The sequence below is a fragment of the Spermophilus citellus genome, assembly GCF_964194105.1.
Source record: "Spermophilus citellus genome assembly, chromosome: 7".
NCBI lineage: Eukaryota > Metazoa > Chordata > Mammalia > Rodentia > Sciuridae > Spermophilus > Spermophilus citellus.
The window spans coordinates 150,959,850-150,979,465 of record NC_138188.1 but is presented as its reverse complement, the minus strand read 5'-3'; the positions used below and the strand labels follow the sequence as shown (position 1 = coordinate 150,979,465).

General features: G+C 33.9%; 1 protein-coding gene across 3 annotated transcripts in view; it reads right to left on the bottom strand.

The window, feature by feature from the left end:
• Nucleotides 1-246: 246 nt before the first annotated feature.
• The window catches only part of USP16 (ubiquitin specific peptidase 16), a 25,832-nt gene continuing 6,462 nt past the window's right edge, over nt 247-19,616 (bottom strand). Inside the window, exons 4-18 of one of the 3 annotated variants that reach the window (XM_081300706.1) lie at nt 18,974-19,077; nt 17,198-17,301; nt 16,115-16,299; nt 15,515-15,610; nt 14,414-14,544; nt 14,022-14,109; nt 12,925-13,003; nt 11,531-11,622; nt 11,118-11,174; nt 10,025-10,201; nt 7,448-8,111; nt 6,047-6,141; nt 5,106-5,192; nt 1,917-2,073; nt 247-1,808 (exon numbers count right to left, since the gene is read on the bottom strand). In XM_081300706.1, the coding sequence (XP_081156832.1) occupies nt 1,684-1,808; nt 1,917-2,073; nt 5,106-5,192; nt 6,047-6,141; nt 7,448-8,111; nt 10,025-10,201; nt 11,118-11,174; nt 11,531-11,622; nt 12,925-13,003; nt 14,022-14,109; nt 14,414-14,544; nt 15,515-15,610; nt 16,115-16,299; nt 17,198-17,301; nt 18,974-19,077 (2,241 nt within the window). In that variant the 3' untranslated portion in view covers nt 247-1,683. The remainder of the gene's footprint in view (nt 1,809-1,916; nt 2,074-5,105; nt 5,193-6,046; nt 6,142-7,447; nt 8,112-10,024; nt 10,202-11,117; nt 11,175-11,530; nt 11,623-12,924; nt 13,004-14,021; nt 14,110-14,413; nt 14,545-15,514; nt 15,611-16,114; nt 16,300-17,197; nt 17,302-18,973; nt 19,078-19,616) is intronic. The other 2 variants (XM_081300705.1, XM_081300707.1) reach the window with 2 other exon arrangements.

Sequence of the window (19,616 nt, the reverse complement as noted above, 5' to 3'; positions counted from 1 at the left end):
AATTTTTTTCAATCTTGTAAATCCCAGTAATTCTACAATGAAATTGATTGACACAGGTGCATTAAAATAGATTGGAGGGCTGGGGATGTGGCTGATGTGGCTCAAGCGGTAGCGCGCTCGCCTGGCATGCGTGCGGCCCAGGTTCGATCCTCAGCACCACATACCAACAAAGATGTTGTGTCCGCCGAGAACTAAAAAATAAATATTAAAAATTCTCTCTCTCTCCTCTCTTTGAAAAAAAAAAGTAGATTGGAGATCATGATCTAGAACTTATGTATTCTTGTATTTTTATAAACTGAGAAATACATATTTTCAAACCCTTTCATCATTTGCCTATTTTCTCAAAAGAAATATAAAACAGTATTTTCAAACATTATCATTATATTTGTTACTCAACTTAATGGAGTCATCACATTAGCTGTGGGACTTAGGTCACTTAATGTGTGTAGTAACCAACTGCCCTTGCATGGCCTGTTGCCATGCAAAATTAAATTTCAGTACAGCCACGCCTATGCAGTCACATGTTGTCAGATGCCACTTTCCACAAAGGAATGGCAGAGTTGAGTACTTGTGACAGAACAAATGAGCCCAAAAATCATAGAGTTTAACTATCAGGCCCTTGATGGGAAAAGTCTACCAATTCCTGGACTAGATTTCCATAGTAAGCAAGTGGATTTTCATAAAGCAGATCCTCTAAGTAAGGAAAGTTGAAAAACAAAGACCATGTACAAAAAGATTTAATTTATTTTTATAGGATATGTGCTATTACATGTATTGGTGACATAGGCCCTTCCCTTGAATAATAGTTCAGAATTATATTGTTTTTGGTATTTCAAAGGGGTTTGCTTTTTTTGGTACTGGGAATTGAACCCATTGGTGCTTTACCACTTAGCCTCATCCCCAGCCATTTTTATATTTTGAGACAGGGTCTCCCTAAGTTGCTGAGGCTAGCCTTGAATTTGTGGTCCTCCTGCCTCAGCTTCGAGTTACTGGAATTACAGGCCTAAGCCACTGCACCCAGCTCAAAGGTATTTTAGAAACAGTTTGGTTGACTGGTTTTTACATAAACTCATCAGAGGAATGATGCAAAGTTTTCTTATTCATAAAATTCTAAAATGTTGAACTATACAAGAAGTTCTGACAGGCTTGATGTTCTAAACCTGGTTGTAACTAACCCAGTATTGGCTAACTTGGGTAAAAAAGGAATTTTTTAGAAGGACAATTTGTAGACTTTCTCTGACATGCTGGCATAAAAGAGGATTTGGTACCAAACTACAGTCCAAGTTTGTCCTATGTTATACTTTGATAACAGCAAATATTTAATGTTACCTAGTGCAGTCAATGTAACTTAAAATCTAAAGTAATAAAACAAGTTTTGGGGGAAGTCAGTTTATTGATGGGTCATGATTCACCACCCAAACATTAAGCACAGAGGAATTAAATAATTCAAATTTACTTTTCAGAAATGAAGCAAGAATAAAAACCACTATGACAATACAAAAAAAAAAAATTCACTGAATTTTTTAGTGCTTTCCCTTTGATACTTAAATAAACATGATTTCTTCTGTCAGGTATTTAGTATTAAGTGAACATGATTTATAGTCTTTAATTTTTTATTGTTACTAATAACAGCCATTAAAAAAAAGCCACAAATGCATTTCCAAAGAAAGCACTTTTTTGTTGTTACAGTATTCTCTCATAGAATAAGAGGTATGCTTGTGAGTTTAGAACTTTAGCTGTAGGCACAGCTTGCACATGTGTGTCGCTGATGTGAAACCACTGCCCTTTGGTTGATTCCATTTCAAAATCTGTCAAGAAGAAAATATAAAATTAAATATAAATGGGAAAATTCAAATTGATTATTTTCTGATTTTGCCATAATCTGCTTAATGCCTACATTTTCCAGGACAACTTACCTTGTGGAATATCTCCATGAAGAATGAGATTAGAGAGATGACTATTTGCAGTTCTTGCCTTGGCATAGGCAGTGTAATGCCCCGACCTCATGGTACCACTGTGTTCAACAACTCCATATAATGAATATAGTACTCTTGTATTTTCTTCTGCAACATTCTTTAAAAATGAACAGAATCCAAAAGTTAGCTCTAGTTCCATTTGTACAGATGTCATTGGCAAGGTAAGTTTACACTATTCATCCTTTCAGAGTGTAGAAATTATTCATGAGTCTGAACTTAATTATTTTCTCCCTTACTACTTCTTAGCCTACAGATACTTCTGGGATTTTTTTTGTTTGCTTTGTTGTTGTGGGTTCCCACCCCACCCCCACCCCCCGAAAGTTGGCATTGCTGTTTTCCTGCTGCAGAAACCATAAGCCATGAACTGCAAGTCCTTAACAAAACAACAATGTCATCTGTGTACCAAAAACCAACTCACATTTTTAGATGCCCTCTAGGGACAGAAGCACAAACTTTCAAGTACTCACTTTCCTTTTTCTTTAAAGAACACATACTCTATAGGGCTAACAATAAGGACAAGCATTCTTCAAGACAAGGACCAATTACAGGTGACTCTCAAAAATCCTTAGAGTATCACAATCACTACATTCATCTTTATGCCTCCATATTCACCAAAGAACTTTTTACTTCATTCTAAATCCTGTCAGCTTTCCAGATATTTCAGTGTTCACTGGAACCCTCACAGAATTTTCATTACCATTCCATTTTAGCTACTCATCATGGTCAGAACTAGATTCTGGGCTTTGGTCATCGCTCAGAACTGTTCAACTTCAGAATCTTACTAATCTAGTCTCAGTCCATAATTCTATTCAACTTTCACCTCAGGTATTCTTACTATTTAATCTAACAGATCATCTAGTCCTCCTTTTATTCTGGCCTGTGAGACTTCTTTTGTCATCATTGTCCTCATCACCATTTGCAGTATACACTTTGCTGTTCAGGATGTGTGTGAAACGGCAAAAGCGGGCACCACCTGAGAATTTATTAGAAATACCATCTGGAGATGGTATTTCTCCACTTCAGCCGTACATAATCACTTTGTAGGTCGGATTCCCAGGTGATTACCTATGCACATTTAAAGTGTGAGAACTCAGACCATATGTGAGCTACCTGATTCTTCCATGGATGCCCTCCACAGCTATGGTCCCAACTATTCACCACTTCCTTATCTCCAATCTTTTATTCTCTTACTAACCTCACCTCCCACTTCAGAAAAACTGAGACACAGCCTACCCAACTCCAAGTTGTCCATTCTCAAGAAACAATCCTCTCCCTTATGTTCAAAGACCAAACTCCAACCCTCAGCCCTCCTAGCTTCCTCTGATATCTTCAACTTCTAGATTTTCCTCTAGGCTTACAAACCTACTTAAGTCTTAAAAATTTTTAGAAATAATCTTCAATGGTCCACCTCTTTTCCTTTTCAATAAAGCTTCTAACAATATACATACTTGATCTCCATAACCCACTGAAGTTCCAATGCTATTCTTAAAAATTCATAGCATGACCTCTATGCTGTCTAGTTGTTAGTTTTTAGTCCCTTTCTATGATATTCTTGACACTCAGTTCACACTTAGTCTTTCCTTGAAACTTGAGCACATGGCAATGGTATTTTAGGCAAAAGATGGATTCCTGGTGACCTTGTATTCAAAAGTAATGAGAGGTATTTCCACTTACCAGCTAAAGTAACCTAGCCTTGTGGTGATAATAATAATTACAATTTACTCACCCACTCTGAAATCACACCTTAAAGAATTTTAATTGGGAGGGAGGAAAGTAAATTCTCATTTTAAAATTCACACAGAAAGTATCCTCTCCTACCTTTGCCCTGTTCACTCAGATGTTCAAAACCTCTGCCCTTGCCTACCTGATCTTTTTCTTCAGGCTCTATATAGTACACAAGTGATCCCATCTCACTACTTTTTTTTTAATGTTTTAAATTTGTTCTAATTAGTTACACATGAAAATAGAATGCATTTTGACACATCATACATAAATGGAGTATAACTTATTCTTCTGGTTGTCCATGATGTAGAGTTACACAGGTCGTGTAATCATACACACACATAGGGTAATAGTGTCCATTTCATTCTACTATCATTCCTACCCCTATACTCTCTCCCTTCCCTTCAGTCCCACTGTTTAATCCAAAGTATCTCTATTCCCCCAAAGTATCTCTATTCCCCCTTTCTTTACTGTGAATTAGCATCCACATATCAGAGAATCCATCTCACTTCTAATCACTGCCTACATGATTTCCAAACCTGTATCTCCAGCCCTAAACTCTCTGCCCTTGGGCTTCAGACATATTTCCTAGACATTAACCTCATGAATATTTCAAAGATATCTGATACTCACTGTATCCAAAACTGAACTCATTGTCCTTTCTCCAGTTTCTAACCTGTTCTTCTTTTATTTCCTAACTCAATTTATAGCATTCTGTCTGCCTGTTCATACAGGCTACAGTAGTCACCCTCAACTGCTTCTGTGCCACACCAGCATCCAGGTAAAGGCCTCTGTCTCACCTTGCAGCACCAAGCAATTCTCAGTGGTTAATGTTGCTGTATCCTGAAATATTCACCTTCCCTTTCCCCTGCCCTACTTTATAAGCCTCATTACTTACTGAATAATCCAACTTACTACCTCTAGAATTTCTCTCCTAAAACCCAGTCTTCATATGTCAGCACATAACCTATGTTTTATGTATATATATAAAACCTCGTCACCCCATTGCTTTAAACTCCTCAGGGTCTCCTTGCATTACTAAGAAGTTCCTCATCATGAAACTCTTCATTGCTATCTCACCTCTCAGGCTTCATTTCCCTACTTCCCTGTACCTTCTATAAGCCAGTCTAGAACTGCTAACATTGCCAGTCCCTGCACACTATACTACACTGTTATGCCTTTGTTCCTGTTGTTCTTTGTGCCTGAAGTACTCATGTCATTTTGACTCATCTTACTAACTTTTAAATATTAGTTGATGCATGGTCTACTTTGCAGGGCTTTCCGAGAATCACTAACATGTTGGATTAAGTTCACATGTGTTCTATGTATAATAATCTGAACATTCAACCATATTTATCTGATTTCTCTTTAAAGAATTTGTTTTAAAATAAGACCACTCTCACCTACCTTACATTTAAGGGTACAAAAAGGAGCCAAATCTAAGATTTCCGGAAACTTTATGTGTTTGTTAACTTTGCGTAGGTTAAAACCAGCCTAAAAGAGAAGGACAAACAAATTCAATTCTTACCCTAGAAAGGTGTGCATGTTAAGTAGTACCTGCCTTCAATATCCAAACATGAGCATCTAGTCCTGGTTCAGTCTTGGAGATTTGTTTTTGATCCCAAGTTGATTTTTTTTTTTTGCTAAGTGCACGTATCTCTCTCTCTCATTCACTCACACACACACACACACACACACACACACACACACACACACCCCAGAACATTAAGAAAGCTGGGCCAGGCATAATGGCTGCAAGCCTGAAATCTTAGCAACCAGGGAAGCTGTGGCAGGATCATCACAACTTCCAGGTTGAATGCTTCTGCCTCAGTCACCCAGAAAAATCAGATTAGAGGTTTAGAACAGAATTTGAAAGTCACACTGCTATTGCAAGAAAAGACTGGGTCACCAAAATGATGCAAGTCCAAAGTATCAATATCTTTTTATCAAAGGTCAGTAAAAATAAAATGTAATACAGAAAAATAACTATAATATTCCTGAGTATGAGATTTAAGTATTACATTGCCTTTTTAAGTCTGGAATTAAGGTTAAAATAAGGTACTATAAAAAGAGCAGCATGAGTTCTAAGAAAAGTGAGGAAGAACTATACCTAAATGCCGCCTCTTCCTCTCTGACAAGCACTTGCCCATATATATATATGTATATATATATATATATATATATATATATATATATATACACACACACACACACACACACACACACACACATATACACTTATTTCTTTGAAGACAGAATTAAAGAAAACCAAAGAAACATATTAATATATTAAAACAATAACACAGTAAATATTATGGTTAAAACAAATCTGGGATAACAAATGGTACCTGCTGAAATCTCTTTAAATGAAGAGTGAGAACAGGAGGAGCAAGAGAAATTAGCATCTGCTTTTTGGCATTGGTATAAACATGTTTTCTTTCACCTAGAGAAAAGGACAAATTTTAGCAAATGAAAGATTATTTTTGACTTCTGAAGTATTCAGTTTGCTATAAAATCAGATATCTAAAGCAAGGATCAGCAAACTGTAAAGGAAAAGATATTAAATATTTTAGGCTTTTGGATCAAGGGGCAAATATCCAAGGATGTTTTCTAGATATTTTATATAGAAAACAAATTTCCCATAAATTTTTATGGATAAAATAAAAATTTAATAAATTAAGTCTTGAGTGTACTCTACTAAAGAGAAGAACAAAATTACTTTAGATGACATATAACATTTTGGTTTGTTAGGGTTTGAAGTGGCTGTTTCCTTTCATGACAAAATTTACAAATATTCGCTTATAAAAAACATTTTTGAGGGCTACAGGTATAGCTTAATGGTGGGGGGCCTGCATAGCATACATGAGACCCTGGGTTCAATCCCAGCAAATGCTTGTTCTCACAAATTTTTTTTTTAAGTGGAACATCATCAAATTGGTTGACTAGAAGTGCCTCATGCATTTCCCTCCACAAAAAAAAGAGCCAAAAAAACAACAACTATGTTTTAGCTCAGATACCACAAAAACACAGGTAGATGCTCAAATTTGGCCTATGGACCTTAGTTTGCCTCTGCCTTCTCTAAATCAAAAAATTCTATATGGAAAAAAAAATTTCCCACAAAAGCAATATGTTTCCTTTTTATATCTACATGTCAATAAATTAAAAACTAGGATTTTAAAATACTTCAACCACTTTTAGTAAAAGTCCTCAGGAATTTGTAGCCCTTTCCTATCTCACTTACCTAACTTAAAAAAATAAAAAAGGGAAAGGGAGGAAAAGAAGAGGAACTGTCAATGTCTGTTTCTTATTTGATGGAAACTGTACAAAAGGATGGTCACTCTAGTCCTTTGCAATAGACACATCACATAAGTACGCTAAAAAGTTCAAGCATGACTTCCTGGATGCAAGGGAAACAAAGATCATCACAAATGCCGACAGGGAGCTATGGATGCAAGGAAACACTGTCAGGAAGCTGTGGTGATTGCATTCCAGTGGGATAATCTACCTCTGAGAAAGGTGATGGACAGTACACTGTCCCACTTAACCTATTACTGCTGTGATATCACAGAATACTAGTCACCTCAATAAAATTCTTCTTTCATTCTTCCATTGAAACATTTACCTTCAAGAAGGCACTTATTCATGCTATCCAAATCCTGATAAGATCACAACAGAAGACTACTCCATCTCTACAGTGCAAAATGTACCCCTTCATATTAATTTTATTTACAGTAAGAAAATCTAAATACCTTTTGTATTTGCCTTTGGTCCATTATATTGCCTCCGTGTGCAGACTTCACAAAGCAGTTTATTTGCATCTCGAAGTTTCTCATTACGGGTGAACTGATATAAACAATGTTGAACTGAACACTCATCAGTGTTCAAAGTGTCTCTATTTGCAAGAGTACAGAAAGCAGTTTCTGGATCTTCATTTACAACCTCATATACTTTTGTCCCAGAAGTATGACTGTCATTCAGAATCTCTATATCTATTTCATCAGGTTGAAGAACAGCATTTAAGTTAAGGTTTTTGAAACCACTGGAAATGTCCACCTCTCCATTACTCCCTTCTTTCAGAAAGGTACCATTTAAATTCCTAGTACATTCAGAGGGAGATGATGCCAATTCCTCCAGATCATTATCCATATCGATATTTTTAATATCTATTTCCTCTATGGACTTTTGATTGTCAGTTATATTTTCTATCATTTTTTCTTGTCCATTCAAATCTTTCTGATTAACACAAAATTCTTTATGTGTAACTTCCTCTTGTGAAATATGGTTGGATTTAATTTCTACTTCTTCCTGAAGTGACATTTCAGCCTCACATTCATTGTCTTCAGGATGGTCAATGGTACAGATATCATTTAAATGAAGAACTTTTCCTTGAATTTTTTGTTGCCTTCGTTGGTTCTGTGTAAAAGGAATATAAAACATTACAAAGGCGGGGGTGGGGTGGAAGGGGACAAAGAAATGGAGACACAGAAATAGAGCACATGTACCACATCAAATTTTGCTATTTACTGATCAAAAATAATTTCATAAGGAGGAGTTCACTATCAGAATCTCATTATAAAAGTTCCTTGGCTATCAGGGTTCAAATAAATTATGAAGAAAAAGTCTTAATATGAAATCAGAAACAATCAAAAAATTGTTGCACTGGGGAAATAGAAATATGCAAGGCATAAACCCTTTTTTTAAGAGAAGTGATCTAGACAGAGTACTACAACTATTAAACTCAAGCAGCCAAGAATTACACAATGTGGTAGATTTTACTGTATTCTCAACAAAAAGATGTATCCATGTAACTTATGATTATGATTATTTGGTCAAAGTTTTACTAAGATAAAGAATAAACTGGGCTGGGGATGTGGGTCAAGCGGTAGTGCGCTTGCCTGGCATGTGCGGGGCGCTGGGTTTGATCCTCAGCACCACATAAAAATAAAATAAAGATGTTGTGTCCACCGAAAACTAAAAGATAAATATTAAAAAATTCTCTCTCTCTCTCTCTTTACAAAAAAAAGAAAAGACGCGTAAGTACAGGACTGCTCTGGACAGAAGGATGGATGACAAAGTTAATGAAAAAGCACAGAGGTCACCTGGACACATGTACAGAGGACAATTAAGGATTTTCCCCCTAAAAATCATTCTTTTCTTTTTTTTTTTTTTTTTTTTTGCCTCTGTAGCCTATTTCCTCTTGAGAAAAACAAAGCTATTTTATCAAAATTCCTGTTTTCTGAGTACCTAAAGACCCAAAGGTGTTGGCATTTTTGGCTGTAATTCAAAGGATAGTCTCTGTGAGGCTAATCTATAATACCAAAAAGATGAAGAACAACACAAGATGACACCAAACACTCTAACGTGTCAGTAAAAACAGAGGAACAAGCAAATGAAAAGAACAAACAAATGAAAAATGGAAGAATAATTCAAAAAAAGAAAAGAAATAAAATGGCTCTGAAACATGAAAATATGTTTAACCTCATTTATACTAAAACAAATGCAAAACAAAATTGCATTGAGATAGTATTTTCCACCTACTAGACTAGAAGAAAAGATTGATATCACCCTGCTATCAAGATCAGAAGAAACAAGTGGTGGTGTGAATATAAATTGGTACCTTTGTGGAAGACAACTAGAAAATATCTATTGAAACTACAAATGTAATCCTTCTTCTCAAAATTTACCCTACAGGTGATATAAGTACAGGGTTATTCACTACAGCAATGACCAAAATTGCAAATACTAAAAACAACCAAAATCAACAGAGAAACAGCTAATGAATTATAGTACATCCATGAAACAACTATAATGCAGCAGGGAAAAAAAATGAAGACACTTTCTATCCTGAAATGAAATGGCATCCAAAAATCTAAGTAGGTATATAAGCAAACAAAAAACAGGACCAGAACAGTGTTTTTAGTTAAAAAAAAAAAAAAAAAAGTAAAGTTTCTAACATATTTGTATTTCCTTAAATTTTCCAAAAAAAATTCCAGAAGAATACATAGAAAACTAAAGATAGTAGTTATCTATGTCATAAAATGATAGTAGGTGACTTAAGTTACTGTATATCTTTATATATTTTTAAATTTGTAAATGTCAAGTGTTAACAACTCAAAAAACCAAGTTAAAAATGAACTAAGTTTATTAAAAACAGTTATCACACATGATGACAGATTAAAAAAAGAAATGCAACTTTTCTTTACATACACTCAAAGCAATTTCCCTGCAGATAATACTAAATGAGCTAATTCTATAATTGTCAAATTCAGACAACTCAATAGTTCAGAATGTAAAATAAGAAAAGCATGCTTTTTCCAGTTACACACCTTGGCTTGCTTTTTGGCTTGCTTCTTTGCTTTTTTCTGTAAGTGCTTACTTGTTCCTGAAGGAATATCATGTCTCTCTTTTATGTAACTGTCATTATCTTTTTCTTCCTCGCTGTCTTTATCTTCATCCTCCATTGTCTTTTTCAGATTTTTATCATTTATACTTTTCTTACCACTCTTAAAATATGGAGAAAATATTGGTTAATACCAAAACTTTACATCCACCTGATGGTTGAAAGAAAATTCATATTACCCCCAATTTTTTTACTTCTATTTTATACTAGTTTTACTTCCACAATATTTGAAAACATGCCTAGGACAAAATGCATTCATCTCACTTACTAGAAAGCAATCTTCACATACTGAGAAAGAAAGCAAATAAAACAGCAAAAAAGGAACTTGACATCTAAGTGTAATAGAAAGGAATGCAATGGATGTTACTAACTACATGCTGTATCACATTGTAAATGAGTCCATTTCTAAATGTCTTTTCTGTTCATAAATGATTTATGTATCAGACTGCAGGTACTTCTTTTAATTCTTTTCTTTCCTTGTATGTAAATGATAGTTTTACAGAAAAAGAGAATAAAGTAAGTGTGGTATGACTTTAACCACTAAGTAATGAGGCAAGGGATCCCTACTTCACAGGAAGTTGAACGATTTATCCCACATTCATGAAATGTCTCCTTTTCCCTACAACCACTTAAAGGAAGCCAAACCAATAAGGCTTAAAATTGAGATAATAATATCTATTTAGTATTTATGTACATAAGACTGCAATGGATCTGTGGTTAGCCTTAAATAATAAATAATAATTTTAATGGGAGGAAAATACTTCCCTATGGGTAAGGCAATCAAGTTAATTACCTATGAAGAATTATATACATATCACCCTTTCTTTCTTAAAAGAAAAATATATCCCATTCTTGATTCAAATCCGAAAATTTATTCTATCGAAAGTAAATTTACGAAAAACTTCTTCATGGACTAATAATAATAAATTTGAAAAAGGTGACAAGGTTTTTTTTCCCCATAAAAAATATAACAGAAACAAAAAAAATCTACTTCAACAAAATAAATTTCATAGTCTTACCTGATCATCTAAAACTGGGAGAGACAAATCAAGGAAAGATTCATGAACCAAAGAAACCTTAACCAAACAAAAAAGAAAATGTAAAAGGAAGGAAGAAATTCACATTAAACATTACATATCAAGATCCTCCCCATTTGGGTGAAGAGGAAGTAGGTTTTAATAACGGGTTATGAAAATTTGAAATGAAAAAAATACACAATTTTGAGGACTTCAGATTAGGGGAAATAAATTGAAAGATTAAAGCAACTTCAAATTTTAGAAGTGCTAAAATTTTCCAGCAAAAAACCATACACATTTGGATAGTTCAACAAAGAATATTCTATGAAGTTAGATATTTCCTTTTTTGAAGGGAACAATAAACTGTTTTCAGGAAACATTAATGAATACATGCAGCCCACACTATATCCACTTACAGTGCTACACTCATCACACATGATTGTACTAGTCAGTTCACCACCAAAGATACGGTCCACAAAACTTGGTATTGATTTTTTCTTTTCATAATCTGTAGGAAAAAAGTTTGTAATTACTTTATGTAATTACTTGAATAAGAAAAGGTAAAATATTTACTTACCTAACTCTAAAATTTTTCATTTCTTATCCAATAATTTATCCTCCATTCATAATTAGCATTATTTATTTTTATACTATAGAAGTCAGCAGCTACATATACTCTGCCTCTAGACATAACACAACTGAACACAATCACCTTTTATGAATTAAGAAAAGAAATGTTCTTATGGATGATCTCTTAGTCAGTGTGAACCAAATAGTGCAAGTCGTGAGACTTTCTATATACTAATACCTCCAATAGTAAAATGAGCAGATCAGACGAGGATGAATGTCTAGCTCTAACATTCACTGATTTTCTAATAAAGACATTGGTACCAAACTTGGAGACAAAATGCATGTAATTTACTTTGTAAACTCTAAAACTGAACTACTTTTATAATTAAAAATAAAAAACTCAGGAAAATATTTCAGATGAAATCTTCCTTTTGATTTTTCTAAGTTCCCAGAAAGAATCTTGATACTCAATGTAAGGTGACATAATTTTATTACCTAATCACTCAATTTTCCAAATATATAAAATTTATATGTATTATTCATATGATAAGTGTCCACTGATATAAAAACATACTTTTATAATAAATGGACACAGGAGCCACAATTCTCTACTACTGGCCAGGCTCTCTAGGGTACCAAAAAGGTAGAATTATCAACAGTTGATTGGAACCACAACTTTATAATACAGTACCCCTTAGTCACTTATGGCCATTTAAATTTAATTAAAACTAAATATCAATTCAGTTCTTCAGTTTCACCATTCAGATTTCAAGAGCTCCAGAGCCACACGTGGTTAGTGGCATCTACACAGGACAGCATGTGGAAGAGTTCCATCACCACAATAAGATCTACTGGACATATCTGTCCTAAATCTTTATATGTCACCCAACAGTAAAATCGAAGTTGGCTCTATGATTAATAACCAGCTACTGACAACTCATATTAGTGTGATTCATTATTTACTGTTAATTATAATTCTAAGTTTTTTAAAATCAAGACTGTGATATCATCTTAGTTCAATCTTTATAAATTTCACTATAATAATGCATAAAGAATAAACCAGAAGTTAATTTTTTTAAATATTCACCTATGGAGTACTAAATAATTTTTAAAAATCAACAGTGATGTAGAGAAATTATACGTTAATAATTGAGGATTTGAAATACAAGTGCCGGCAATCTTGTCCTAAGATACAGAGGAATTCAACTATAGTGTTTTAGTTCAAAAAATTAGACATTACCTTTAACTTTATTTTTTAGTTCTTCATCCAATTTTTCAGTAGAATTACCAAATGCTTTAAGAATTCCTTTACTCACTCTCTAAAAGTAATAAAATGGATATATATATACTATTAAATTTTAAAGTTAATTTCCTTAGAAAATATGTAATCAAGAAAGGATCAAGACGTAGCTCTCCAGATTTACTGAAATAAAAATTAATTCTTCCAAAATCACATTTTCAAAATTAATTCAAGGAGCTAAAAAGAATTATAACTCTAACACAATCAATAACCTGAAAAAAGGTACTATCTTATCATTTCAAGATCTTAAATCTATGTAAACCAAAGCTTTTCAAAGCATGACCACTTCCTTAGGAAACACACTGAAATGTCTTATCCTCGAAAAAGAGTGTTTGCATGTGAGCTATAGGAACTGACTCCAGAACTAGATGTTCAGCTCTGCCTTTACAGGCTGAGACCTTGAACTAAGTACCAAACTTCTCTATACACTAGATTCAGTTTTAAGAATGAGAAAATAGTAAGAGGACCTACCCCACCGACTGGTTGTGAGAACCACAGACAACAGTGCTCCACTAAGTGTAGCTCTAGTATTAGTTGCTATTATGGTTACTATCACCATTGTGATATTATATTAATTATATTCACATCACCAAATACATTATTTTACATCCTGGCAACAGACAAAATTTTCTAAATGCAACAAATGTTCCTTAAGTTTTATAAAATGAAAATGCTTCTTACATTCAAAAAACTGCTCTAAATCACACTCGGAAAAAGAAGAAAGGTATGCTGCAACTGGGAACTGGTTGGGAAAAATATCAGTTGGTAGAGGCTAATAAAATAGGGCCCTTAAAGAACAATGTTGCTATAAACCAAATCAGGTAAACTAAAGCATTATGAAAAGGAGAATCATTTCTAATTCTCTTGATCTATTCTAATGAAGAAAACATTAGTTGAAAAAGGCCAGTACAGAAAAAAAAATTTAAAAGTACAATAGCTTCAATGACTAGCTTCCACTGCTTAATAACATTTAAATAGCAAATAGCAGACAAGCTCATGAGATGGGATTATAAAATATGGTGGTAATATATGCTAACTTGGTGTTCTTCTGCTCTCATCCCATCCAGTAAATAGCGAAGTAGCTCCTGGCTGTCTTGCTGCTGGTAGCCCTTAAACCGCACTGCTCTACAGAAAAGGAAAAAAGAAAAAAAAAAGCAACAATGAGTCAATTAAAACATGAAGCTATTTTTAAGAGACCTTAGGATCCTATCTTAATATTAGGGTGTCCCAGTTTTCTCAAAATTCCTGTTTAGTCTAATAATGCCCTTGGCAGATGTAATTATCACATAAAGTACAATTCTTTAAATACAAATGAAATAAATTATAATTAGTATATATATTTACTGGGTTGACTCTAACACCATTAACTTTTTAAATTATTTCTCAGCATTTTACTGATGCGTTAAAGGCACAATAAGTGGATACTCACTTTTTACAGACCTGAGCAAAGAGTTCTTTAGGTGTCACAATTCCCTTTTTGGTCTCTTGCATCTCATTAAGAAACTGGCTCATGGCTAAAGTAAGAGGACCTGGAGGCTCGAGGTTTACTTCTAAGGGTTCCTGAATATGGAAATAAAAATTACATTTTTCAGTCAAATTTTAGAATCACTTACTTTACCCAAATGTAACTAGTTAACATATATTACCAATGTTCCTGATAGAGTTGCTCTATTTAAGTTTGAAAATTATATAAAAAGATATAGAAACATGACAGGTACAGTGGTGCATGCCTGTAATTCGAGAGACTCAGAAAACTAAGGCAGAAAGACTTCAAGTTTGAGGCCAACCTAGGTGACTTACAGAGACCCTGACTCAAAATGAAAAATAAAAGGGCTGGGGATTTCACTCAATGTGCTCCTAGGTTCAATCCCCACTAACACACACACCCCCCCCCCACACACACACAAAGATATAAGAAACTCTATGGTAAAAGACTATCTTATAAAGAATTCAGCTCTATTTTAGTTTTAGACTATCAGGAAGTTACTACCAAGGAACTGAAAAACTTAAAGCAAAATGTAAATAATAAAAATGAATTCATTTGGCTATAAGTCACTTTAAAAGATGTTAATACGAAGGGCTGGAGGTATAGTTCAGTGGAAAAAAATTTGTCTAGCATGTGTGAGGCTCTGAGTTTGAATCCTAGTACCAAGAGGGGGTAGGGATAAAAAAAGACATTAAGAACAAAAATGCAGGCCTAGAGTTTCACAAATATCAACATTGCCAAAAGTGAAGCAGAACACTAGCTCACAAAGCAAACAAATGTAAAGGCTCCTCATAAATTCCATTAGCCTGTTCATGTTTAATTTAGTAGTATAAAATAAAAACAAAAGGGCTGGGGATGTTGCTCAGTGGCAGCATGTGCAAGGCCCTAGGTTCAATTCCCAGTACCATGGAAAAAAACCAAAAAGTACAAAATTTTAAAAAAGCAAAAACAAAGAAGTAATGTAGAAAATTGTTTTCTTTGAAAACAGTTCAGAATATAGATATTCACAGAGGAAATTTATAAAAGTTTTTTTAAAGTACATACTGTTAGTGCCAAATCAGGTGGTTCAATTTTTACAATTGTTCCAGACATTTTCACTTCTTTCAGTAACTCTCTAAGCACTGGTGTTTGTGACAAATTCTAGAATGAAGGATGGAAAAGGCAAATTACATAAAGGCAAATTAATTCATTCAAAATTTCTTAAGTGTGCATTCTACCAAAACATGAAATCAAAACCAAAACTGAAATGAAAAGTCATGACCTGTTCTTTCCCAGACTCTGGCTAAAACCCAATTCTGAGCTTCTTCATCACTTCAGAGGGACATTCTCCTTCATCACCTGGTTAGAAGTACCTATCCTACACTACCATCACAATTTTCTCACCACCACTTTTAATTACATTTTTGTTTTTGTCGAAATTATCCTGGGCTTCCCTGACCAAATGCAAGCTCCAATAGGCAGGAGCCATGATTGCTTTAAAATCCCATCACTCCCATTCACTACTATGGTTTATTCACATGCAATAAACAATTACTTGAGTTATGTTGAATGCATAGAAATAAATTTCATGGGGAAAAACTTGATACTATAAGTAACAGACCCTATATTTCAAAAGGGCGGGGTGGGGGGGTATGACACTGTCACCTGCATAACTGCATTGAAGAAACATGTATTTCCCAAATTACTGAGTCCTTTCACGGTTATTTGGGAAGAATTCATGGGTAGATTTTCTTTAGTCATGTTTTCCTTCTTTTCTCTTTCTTGTTCATTTTTACTCTCTTTTTCTAATTTTTTGTTTTCAAGTTCAATGTTTCCATTATCCCTGTCTGCTTAAAAAAAAAAAAAAAAGAAGCAGCAAAAAAGGCAAAATATGAAATATCCATATCACATTCAAAGTTATACTTGAAACAGAGCATTAGAATTGGTGACTTTTACCTAATGCCATTGTCACCAATTTTAAAATTTTATTTTATGTCCACATTCTTTACTTGTTTGTTTTTTATTGTAATTTCACAGGTGAAAGAAATGTTCACTTGTAGAGAATTCTTATGTAATAAAAAGGGGAAAGTTTATATGAAAATGTATATTGTTTGGTTGCATTTGTCAACCAAATGCTTATATCTCTTCTGAAATTTGTTTATGCATTCTTCTTTTTAGGATATTTACCTACATTTATTAGATAATGCTTAAAATCAAACAATTCCAGGGGCCAAAAATCAATTCTCAAAAACAATTCTCTATCCTTGTCTAGATCTGACAAAAAAAATTGGACCACAATTATCAAAAACATAAGCCTAAAGTAAATGCTGTATATCAAACGAATTAATTTAATTATCATGAAGAAACCGAGAAGTATCTGACCATTAGAAGGAGTTACAAGTCTTTATTTTATTTCACAATCCACTATAACTTTGTTAAAAGTATACCACTTAAATACTGTATAAAGCAGATCAATAGTAACCCCACAAAGTCTCCATCCAGACTGTCATCACATATAACTACTCATTTCTCACAACACTATAATGCTTCTCATTCTAATACCTCATAATGGCATAATTTTTCAACATTTTACATTCTATATCAAAAATAGTTTCAGAGTTTTAAAGTCAATCACAACTAACCATTATTCAGCTGCATGCAATACCAGGTAGCACAATAAATAAGTCTAAATATCAGCAGATATATAAATCAACATTATAGTATCTATTAAGAAACAAATTATTTTACCTGGTTTGGGAATTATAGTACCAGCTTGTTTTCTAACATAATCAACCACTTGGCCCAATCGGTTTGAACTACTATACTGGACTTCATTATCACAGAGGTAACACCTGTGTCCAAAAAGATCACAGAAGAAAAATGATAAGTTGACAAGCAAAAAAGGAGAGCTAGATGACAATTCCTGAAACTCAAAATATGTACTGTCAAATTATTCTATTAAAACAACTGAAAACAAAAATTCTGTTTTCTAAGCTGGGTTTGGTGGCACAAGGGACTTGGGAGGCAGACGCAAGAGGATCCCCAAGTTCAAGGGCATCTAGTGAGACCCTTTCTCAAAATAAAATTTAAGAAAAAGTGGCTGAGAATGGAGGTCAGTTTGCTCTCTAGTACTACATAAACATAAATGCACAAAATCTTTTCCTGAAGACTATGAAGATTATGCATGTGACTGTGTGGCACTGAGAATTGAACCTAGGGTGCTCTACCACTATGCCATACCTCCAGCCCTATTTTGAGACAGGGTTTCACTAAATTCTGAGGTTGGCCTTGAGCTCATAATCCTCTTGCCTCGGTCTCCCAAACTGTTGGGATTACAGACCTGTGCCATTGTGCCCAATGAAAACTACGAATATTATATATGTAGCACAGTTCTAGCTAACTATTAATAAGAAATCTGGTGATTTCTTTTAATAGTTAGCTAGAACTATTCTACATATACATACTGTTAAAAACTCCAGACATTTTACTGGACTGGTTATCATATTAAAGTCATTTCTACACATAATGTAAATACACATTATTTATTTTTTTTAATATTCTTTAGTTGTAGTTGGACAATGCCTTTGTTTTATTTATGTATTTATTTAAGTATTTATGTGTTTATTTATAGTTTTGATTGTAGATGGACACAATATTTATTTATTTATTTATTTATTTATTTTATTTGCTGCTGGGATCAAACCCAGTGCCTCACATTTGAGAGGCAAGTTGATCAATCACTGAGCCACAATCCCAGCCCTATTTTATTTATTTTTATGTGGTGCGGAAGATAGAATCCAGTGCCTTACACGTGTTAGGCGAGCACTCTACAACTGAGCCACATCCCTAGCCCCACATAATTTAATTTATACACATAATTTAAACTACAGACCTACACCAACAAAATAAATTTTACAACTAACAAATGATGCTCACTGAACACTGTTTTGAAAATAGTTTCAAGTAAAAATCTGTTTTAATGATGTAAAAACACAGAAAAATACATGCCAGTCTGACATTTATTTTCATACAACTCATGGTCAAACTTACTTTATTCTCATTTATCTGAAATTTGTTCTTAGCATTGTAACCTTTAAACTAAAGACAACCCACCGTATATTTTATAATCTCATAAGCAAGGGGCTGGGGATGTGGCTCAAGCAGTAGCGTGCTTGCCTGGCGTGTGTGCGGCCCGGGTTCGATCCTCAGCACCACATACAAACAAAGGCGTTGTGTCCGCCGAGAACTAAAAAATAAATATTAAAATTCTCTCTCTCTCTCTCTCTCAAAAAAAAAAAAAAATCTCATAAGCAAGAAATCAAAAGAACAAAGATTTCTATATTTTCTATATGCTGCAATTTTATGTGTATACAAAAGTTGCAAAAGCATCTCATAACATCACATCACCTTCTCTAGCCTTCTGTGATGGTAAACACTGCAAGAAGTTTACCTTTCATGCTCCTTAAACATCTTCAAACAATTTCATTTTCCAGTATTTCACATAATAGGTGAACTAACACTCACCACACACTCCAGTTGTCCAAACTGAGAACCAGACAGTGTGGCTCTGATCTTGGTATCATATAGTGCTTCAAAGCATGCTGCTCCTGAGAATTTCTGCCACAGCCCTAGAGAAGCAAAATCATAAACCTCAAAGTTACAAAAATTCATGAAAAGAGAAGAATTCATAATTGATCATGAATACAGAAGTGTCTCAAGAACTTTTTTACAACTTTGAAAATAAAATGTTAAGCTCTAGAAAATCTGGATTTTGTTAAAAATTAAATATCCATAAGCAACTTAGGACATTTACAGAAGATGGTATCTAGAAAACCATGCATTAAAAGTACTCTTCCTCTCTAATTTGTTTTTCCTGTCGCAAATAAACCACACTAACACAAATCGTCATATCTGCTTTGGGCCCTTAAGAGTCTCCCAAATATTCTCTTCACTTTAGTATCCCTCATAACATACTTAACTTTTTCAGTTCAATGTTCCTAAAACAAAGCTCTGTTCATAAACAATTCAAAGATTACAAATTGCTCTCTTAAACTCCTAAGGAACTGATACCCTCTGATCCCAACCTATTTTTCCAATGTTAATTCCCACAATCTCCTATTTACATATCAAGTATCAGCTAAAAACACAGTAGTTTTATAAAATTTAT